Source organism: Pyxicephalus adspersus, chromosome 12, assembly GCF_032062135.1.
Source record: "Pyxicephalus adspersus chromosome 12, UCB_Pads_2.0, whole genome shotgun sequence".
Taxonomy (NCBI): Eukaryota; Metazoa; Chordata; class Amphibia; order Anura; family Pyxicephalidae; genus Pyxicephalus; species Pyxicephalus adspersus.
In genome coordinates, this window is record NC_092869.1 from 23,818,031 (window position 1) to 23,827,308 (window position 9,278).

General features: G+C 37.2%; 1 protein-coding gene across 1 annotated transcript in view; it reads right to left on the bottom strand.

Annotated features, from left to right (window-relative positions):
- Positions 1–1,460: 1,460 nt before the first annotated feature.
- SRP54 (signal recognition particle 54) overlaps positions 1,461–9,278 on the bottom strand; it is a gene marked incomplete in the record, with an annotated part of 16,560 nt that continues 8,742 nt past the window's right edge. The window contains 10 exon segments of the mRNA XM_072428424.1: positions 1,461–1,929; positions 3,174–3,269; positions 3,446–3,616; positions 4,374–4,482; positions 4,832–4,905; positions 5,120–5,206; positions 5,367–5,467; positions 6,424–6,572; positions 8,065–8,215; positions 8,785–8,842. Coding sequence (XP_072284525.1) covers positions 1,838–1,929; positions 3,174–3,269; positions 3,446–3,616; positions 4,374–4,482; positions 4,832–4,905; positions 5,120–5,206; positions 5,367–5,467; positions 6,424–6,572; positions 8,065–8,215; positions 8,785–8,842 — 1,088 coding nt within the window.

Sequence of the window (9,278 nt, forward strand, 5' to 3'; positions counted from 1 at the left end):
GAAGCCAAGACTTCAACCATTTTAAAGCAGGATTTCTCAGCCACAAAGGCAGGTAAACCAGGAATTCTGTGCCAAACTAATCAGCCTAATCAGCTAGTGACTGAACTGACATGATCATAGGGAGCTGTTTCAGGGCAAACTGTAGGGAAAATGGGCAAATGATACATTCCTAAAGGAGACTACAAACAAAACCAAAAACTCAAACAAATGCAGTGAGTTGGATGTCCCCTGGGCAGGAGAGTCTAAATTTTAACTCAAGCAGAAAAAAATGCTTATACAAAAATATGGCCTATTAAAGTGAACATGCAAAGTGCATATGAGCCAGTGGGCAGGGCCATCCACTCAAACTGTAGAACCCCAAATCAAAAACTTTTAAAGATTTAGGTGTTCTGAAAGATATGGATTAATAAGCATCCTTGATATCTACAACTGCTAGGTCACCTAAGGATGCGTGTTCAGGATATATGTCATCTGCAGGTAGAAGTACATTCCAAATTCAAGCTACTGCTGCATGCACTAAGGTTGTTTATGGAAGCACCCAATGTGAAATCTATCACACATTGGGAACAATTACACTTAATGGGAACTTGGGAGCCCTGGGTCCCAAACGGAAGAAGGATGCAATTAAAACACCCTTATGCTTATGAAATGAAGGGAGATGTATTTGACTTCTGTAGCCAGCCTTACAGCTAAAAGATAAATGGGAATAGAATGTATTTGCAAAAGAATGGAAACACACAAGAAGTGAAGACTCCAAACGCCTTAAAAAAGTGTGACCATGCACATCCTTGATTTTGGATGACCTGTTCCTACTGAAATAAAATAAACTTACTTGTCTCATTACCAGAATGATTCAGCTCCACGTGTGTAGAAGTTCATCAGCATACATGGCATATCCCAGCATTTTACATCCTTCATGGACAGCTCAGTGTCAAAAGATTGCTAACAGGAAAGTATGTTTAACTGTCAATGCAACTGCAATAAAAACAGCATTTTTTAATGGTGGCACTACACTTCCTGTTTAAAATCAACTGTTCTTTAGGAAAATGAGGAAAAACTACATTCAGCATTATAACTGGTAAATAATTAAACAACAACATATGATTGAGCACCTTTTCTTTGATTTTGTGCTGCTTTATTTCAAGATGTCAAGTACTCACAGTAGTGAAGTTCACAAACTCTTGTTTTGACAGGGTCAACTGTAAATTATTAAACTGGTTTAGTAAAAGCTTCAGAACAGAGGTAAAGAGGGAAATAAAAAGTATGTAGTGTGATGGACATAGAGGTTGACATTATGTGCACAGTGACAGGATTTATTTAGGTATAGATCTGCTTCAACCTACTGCAAGTAGATTGTAAATCTTACAGCAAATTTTAGCAGTCACTGTCAGTTACTGTTACACACACACTCACAATACCTGTGTATTTTGGAATAAATTAAAAAAACATTAGTCATATGATAACTATTAAGAAATTTATTATTCCAGTACATGAATTTCCACAAAACAGCCAGTGATCTGGAAGTTTGTTTGTACTTTTTTTTTGCATAAATAGGGCATAGTGGCTGTAAATACCGACTAACAATCTATAACTTTAAATTAAACTCCGTAATTTTAAAACCAGGATATCTGTGCTGTCCAACGTAAAACTGATGATCTGTCCGATCAGAAGTAAAAACTGAGGAAGTCATTTCAAAAAATGACCACATCATAATTTTAGTCTCTTTATCCATTTTATTTCACGGGTCACCGTCTCAAAGCCTAGCAGTTCACAAATGCTCCACTGTTGTATAATGTTGTATTATACATATAATGTCCATTGTAATGATTGGCTTTGTTTACATGTTGTTGAATCCCATCATTCCTTTCATATTGCCAGCAGCTCCTTGTTGAAATTGTCTCATCATTGACTGAAGACCTGCCATTCCACCTAAAAACACACAAGGGTATATTGTTTTAAGGCCATTGTTCATTTTGCCTGGTGGAATCTACATTACATGGATACATTAATATCAATAACCAAAAGCATCAAAGAATACAAGACATAAGAGCCTTTACATTTCTGTTGAAATTTTCAAAAGAAAAGCAAACAAGCAACACTTCCCCATCTGCTACCCACACCCCTAAACTCTGCTGGGTTGAAGAAACACTCCTGCCTAAAGGATCTGCAGCTCACAATAAAGGCAGAGTCCCCCTCTGAATTCTATAGTTTCCTCATCCAGCTCCTACAGATAATAATCTAAAACATGGATAAATAGCACAGAAGTGGTATTTGGTTTTACAGCTTAGTCCACTGTGCACAGTTTGTGTCTGTAGCAGACAACTGGATATTCATTTAGGAGTTCTGTAAGTAGTAATCTTCAGTTGCTCTAAAAGGAGTCCCACCGGATTTCCAAAAGTGTGCCAGAGGCCGAGCAAGAATCTCTCTCCAACGAAGTGATGTACATGAATGCACTAAAAGGATATGGGATGCAAATATTCAGTGGCTAGCAGATGCATGCACCCTACCTACAGAATCTAATGGCATTGTAAAGTCTTCTTTAGTGCTGATGGTAGGTTGTCTTCATTCATTTGGTGGTTTACATCAAGGGGCCCCAATACACAGTCCACCAGTGACAGCTGGGCCGGGAGAGCACAGAGATCAGTGGTGGTTCGCCACTCTGGAGTGTGCACCCCAGGCGGGGTCAGGAGAAAGACCCCGCTTGGGGGGAGCGCACCGGCTACAGCCACGAACCACGTCTCTGTTATGGATCGCAGGCTCAGGGCAGTGGGCGGGTTGTGTCTCTGGTCAAAAACCACCCACTCTCCCCATCGCAGGCTCAGACCTGCGATGGGAGAGTGGGCGTGTTCTTGAATCTTGACGTCGCCCTGGGTGAAGTTTCTTTCCTTTTGAGTGACATACAGCTTCCTGGGCAGACGCATTCCGGAGCCCGTAGATTTAGTGGTTTATGAGCTCCAAAAGGTTGGGGACCACTGGTTTACATGACAGTAAGTTGAAACTGCCTGAAAATTGTGTGGATAGCCCAAACAGCATATTTTTTGTTTACACTTTTTTATTACAGGCCAATCATTGGGCCCAAAGAATATCACACGAAGAGTTTAAGCGCAGTGTAAGCCCTGACACAGACTGACCCCAAGAAAAGTGAAAACATTTTAATATTTTAGTCCACTTACCCATGTGTTGTAGAACTCTGGGGTCCATCATTTTCGCCATTTGCTGGTTTAGTTTGGCCATTTGTGAAGGATTTACATTTTTGGACATGTCACCACCTGTAAACCACAAAATGAAAAAAAAAAATTTTCACAGGAACATAACACATTATAGGCATTATAGATCTGCATACAACAGACCAATGTGAATTGTTGCTTTGTGACAAGATTTGTGTGGGAAAAAAATGAATTACATTTTGCTGGAAAAATTGCTTTGCTGCAGTCTAAACACTTACCTTTGAATAGACCTTTGATACCTCCCATTTTTTTAACCATCTGTGCAAACTTTGTATACTGTGCAAGCAGCTCCTGTACGTCCCTTGTAGATACTCCAGATCCTCGGGCCACTCTCTGAATTCTGCCAGGCTGTTTACTGAAGAGTTTGGCACCATCTGTGTTATCCAGTTCTACAGAGAATATAAAAAAAATAAAGAAGAAACTTGTTTTCATTATGTATATGCCACAAATGGTGACGGGAATGTGCCTTCTTCCCCGTAACATGGTAAGGGAAGCCATAGTTTTACACTAAAGCAACATAGTAGAGAAATACATGACCAACTACTACTGACCAAACTCAGACAGTTATAATAATCCACAAGCTATTCACTATTTCAGACTATATTGGACAGTGACAAGGAACAAGTGAGCAATACATCAGAAGTCCTTGCCTGCATACTCGTTCTGGCATCAGAGACAAAGTTTAAAAGTAGGAGGCATGCCAGACAAGAAGCATTGAAAAGCAACCATGACCTTCTTTTTTCTTTAAAGTAATAACTTTTACAAAACATGAATAACTCAAATGTGGCAAAAAAAAAAAAAAACTTTCAGTGAAAACCACATTTAAAAAAAGCAAGCCCATAGATGCCTATTTCTATGTACATTTTGTCGGCTCCACCCATCAACCCTACTGGTTGGTAAAAGGTTTTCCTCATTAATTATTCTGTTCTGCCTAAATCCAGGCACTTTGTTTTTGCAACTTCTCATTACATTAAAGTTTTCATACTATTAAAAGCATTTTAGGGTATATTATAAATAAGCTCAAAGTGTTCATAAAACATTACATTACTATATTACATTACAAAAAAATGCTAAAGTGACCATCTCATGACTGCATAGACTAGACTACTTACTTAATTTTTTGCATAGGGAATGTCAAGAACTTACCCTGGTCATTCATGCTGTCCATGATAGTCATAAGCTTTTTTAAACGAGCCATCGACTCCTGCTCATTGCCCTTACTCATAAAATCTTGACCAAAACCAGGAATCATACCCTGTCAATACAAAGAAGGGAAGATCTTTTTAAGAACATCATCAAAAGTTTCTATCCACAATCCTACCAAAATTAAAGACGAAAAAAAAACAAAACAAAAACTATCAAAGGACTGTTTAAGGACACATTTCAGACACTAAAGGCTTGTTTACATTGCTGCAACATGGCCCGAATGCTATTTTTTGGAGTATAGCTTGCAGCTGCATATATTATGTTCTACTGCTTCAACTATGCAAGCGATATTTATACTACACACTGCAGTAAAACGATAAGCAATGTAACAAGACATGTAGTGTTAGAATTCATTTGCAGACAGTAATACCTAAACCACGTAAGCATGATACACTTACCAAAATCTGGCTAAAGGGGCCCATTTTCATGATATTCTGAAACTGTTCATACATATCTCTTAACGTGAATTGACCTTGATTGTAAATAAAAAAAAAAAGTACACATCACAATTTAGATTTACATAATCTTTTTCCAAATGGTAACAATACACTTTTTCACTTAATGTATTCAACAAAAACATTCTAGAGTCAGTAATCACTACTGATTTTTAATATTAACATTACTGTGAACAAATTTAGCACCAACACTGGCTCCTGAACAACCAAGGGGTCTCCCATGTTACTTACCATGTTTCAGTTTCTCTATAAGAGCTTCATTATCATCAAGCTTCAACTCATTCACTTTATCAATCAACCCCTCGATGTCTCCCATTCCTAAAAAACAAAATTGGTCATTTTTAAGTCAAAAACAAACATCTGGAAGGATGTGAGGGGTAAAACATTAATCTGCAGAAGGGAAATTTTTCACTTTATTTAAAAAGAAATTAAACAGCTTTATTATACAACATGAATGCATACTGCACTTAGCACTTACCCAGGAGTTTGCTGATGAAAGGCTGTGTTTTAAATGGTTCAAAGTCATCTATGTGTTCTCCAGTTCCGATGAAAATGATGGGACTCTTTGTTGCAGCAACACTGTGGATAGTTAGGTGGCAAAAGATTCAAGAATTAAACTTCAAGTATATATTTTCTAGTTTTGCAGTCAATATTGTCATTGGCATTTAGTATGCTACATATTCTAGATTCTTGAAGGGTTTTCTAAAAACTTATGTAACTTGAAATGCAATATTTAACGCCCCTAGCGGTCTAATTCTGTCCAAATTTCCATGCAAAAAGCATTACAATTTTTAAGCATGGAAATGTATTTTACATTGTAGGCTATATTTCTTAGGCATAACTCCCCAAAATATGTCCAATAACATACATTTATTTAATTCAATATTTTATTAATAAACTTAAAAAAAAAAATTTAAAAAAAAAAAAATGTGATATAACTGAACAGTAGCATGCATGCATATATATGAAGATTTATTTGTATTGGACTCATACATATGTATTGAATCCAATACAAAATGATTTAAAATTTCCCTCCACTGCGCCCGCACAGGAAACCCTGTGGATCTCGGCTCTTCACTTCGCGCCTGAAGATCGGAGGGAGAAAACATGTCCCCAAGACCTGCGGGGACCAGAAGGATGACAACGGAGGAAGATAAGTTGGGTTTTTCTTAGTTTAAAGCAACCCCGAGTGTGACTCGGGATTACCGTTTTTTGCAAGTAAAATCCACACCAAGTCACACTCAGGATTACCGCTAGGGGGGTTATTAGTCCTGTGTAGCAACATAAAAGATCGTCTTTTTTCCTAAGTTTACATTATTAGGGGGCAGACTACCACACATAAAGGTTTCAATATCAGATTGCTCAAAAGATTAAGCTGCATCGAATCTTTAAATTTATTGCCCAGATTTCAACAAAAAACCCAGGAACGGCACTTAAAGATTAAAGTAAAGATGAAAAAAAGCCATCTAAGCAATACATGGTTCACAAGCATGATAGACCATATGTGTGTACAAGTTTGACAACAGCAGACTTACGCACTAAGCGCTCCTCCTCCTTTCGCATGACCATCCAGCTTAGTTACAATCACTGAAGCTACATCTACTTTATCCTTAAATGCTTTAGCTTGGGCTTCACAAGCCTGACCAATGGACGCATCCATGACGTAGACAATGTTATCTGGTTGCTGAAATGCAAATATGAATGATGAATATTACCATGGAAGCTGAACATAAATACATCTTTTTGCATTGAAACTACAGTTCTGTTTTTTGCTTAATCTGCTGTTTGGAGACATTATTTTTTCAACTTCTAAAAGCATAAACAAGCATGCCTGGGAAACCTCAACAATAACGTTTATATGACTGCATGATATTAAAAATCACAATTAAGTCAAACACATATATGACCTCCCCCTAATGTCTACAACTAGTTTGAAAGAGAAGCCTGACATCTGAGTTTGTAGCCACTCTGTATGTGTCTACTCACAGTCTGTAGACACATACATATATTAGCTGCCATGAGCAGCACAGTGGTTTAGAGGTTAGGACTCTGCCTTTGTAGCGCTAGGTCCCAGGTCGAATCTCGGCCAGAACACTATCTGCATGGAGTTTGCAGGTTATCCCCTTGTCTGCATGGGTTTCCTCCAAAACATGAAGTGTTTATGTGTACAGGAGACAGCATTATCCCTATCTTGAGGAAAGTAAACCATCTAAGAAACTTATTCCTGTCCCTTCCCCTCAAGTCTATTGACTAAAGTTATACATTGAGAATAATAATCCATATGCATATATTTTTTTTCTATTGATTAACTTTTGTTCTTTTTTTCTTTTTTTTTATATTGGATTGGTATTTTTTCAATCTAATGTAATTATGTAACTGTTATTTTACAAGTCAAGTTACTGGCATAAAGAACTACTCATTTATTGCCTAAAAAAAGTTCTAAACCATAGAATTTCAATAAACGAAAATATAATATAAAAGGTTCAAAACTTAATATAGTACAATAATTGACACATCAAAACGGAAGCAGCCCTGAAGGACTTGGGGGTTAATGCCTGTCAGCTAGACAATAAATGCCTATATAATTGAAAATTGCATAACAATACTTCTCAATCTCAACCAGTTGCGCCAATTGGGCTTCTTCAGGGGATGCAGTGAGATCACAACCAGGTATTAGATGACAGACATGGTTCATGGAGACGTGTCAAAATTCATAAACAATTGTGTGCAAGTTATGCTTTAAAAGAAGTGGCAGCAGACACGCATATCAGCCTACCTGCTGATCTCACTTTTTCAGCCTTATCCATCTGCTGCCACTTCCTTTAAAGCATAGCATTTATTGTCATTGGCAATTATTGTCTAGCTGACAGGCATCGACCCCTAAAAGTCCTTACTTCGGGGCTGCCTCCGTTTTGATGAGTCAATTATTGTACTATATTATGTTTTGATTATAATCAACGTTTACCACAAAAAAACCCAGCTTTTCTCATTTCTTTAAATTCTATAATATTAGGGGGAGGCACATTACCTAATCATTTGGCATAGGGTGTCAGCACTTTGTTACACAATCTTTATTCTAAACCATAGATTCCTTTTATAAAACTTAAGCCTTCCACTGATTATAGGTCCAGTGTGCTCTAATGCACCAATACTGATGTTAAGTGAGGCTTACTTACTACAGCATTAGAAACTTGAAGCATTTCTTCGAACAATGAATCTTCTTGCTTGTGCCGACCACTTGTGTCTACAATAATTATTTCAAAGTTTTCATTCTTAAATTTCTCCACACCTTCATATGCAATGTTTACTGGATCCATCTCTGTGTAGCTGTATAAAAAGAGATTTCCATCATATCAACAGTTACACAACAAAGAAACCATTAGTGTCCTTCCATACAAGGCATTCCATAAAGAACAAATAAATATCTTTTAAACACCATCTCAGCCTCAGAATTTAAGGTGAACGTGCAGAGGGAACAGATTATATTTTTTTTATTATTATTCACAGCCAGCCAGAAAAAAGAATTACAGCTGTCCGCTAACATTTAGACTTTTCTGTTTTGAGTGTTATGTAATCTCTGTTTACTTTTTTTTTTTTCTTGAAGCTGGCCACTGCAGCACTACCTATTAGTTACACTAAATATAAAAGGTTACACACATACCTATACACATTTGTGTAGTATGTACAGTGTGGCTGCGAGATGGACTTTTTTACACAAGAGATTGAGGATGTGCAGACAAGAATTGTTTCTGTTCTTCAGCAACTGATTAAATTACATGGGCAGACCTAAATTACATGTAGCAATACAATCTTCTATTGTGCACTGTTCACTCCAACCCTAAAAGACACATCTACATAACCAATGAATGATGCAATTCATATAGGAGTCACCATACCTGCCATAAAATGGTATTCTGGCTTTTGTAGCATTTTGTTTTAACTGATCGAAGGCTCCTGAAAACACACAAAGTACATATGTTTACCAACACTGTCAACATTTTCTATTTTGCTTATTTATTTTAAATTTAAAGTGAACGGAAGGCATAAATACGCTTGTTAGTTGACTATTGATGTTTATGTCTGTGCTGAAAGACTTCACCCTGTCACCCAGGCAGTGATGGAGTGTATCTATAGTGTTTAAATTTGTCAAAGAAGGGTTTTCTGACTTTGGTAAATGTAGCTTTCACATTCAGTTATTTCTGGGGCAGGAAGTAAAGAGAGATCCCTCCAATGTGACAAAGAAAGCAAAAGGTGTGGACATGTGGTTCTAACATGTTACCACTGTAAACTAAACAGGAAAAATAAAATGTTCTGGCATGTTCAGCTATGAAAAATCGAAAAGCCCATAGTATTCATCCTTGCTAGTGAAAAGGATTGGTGAGGCATACAA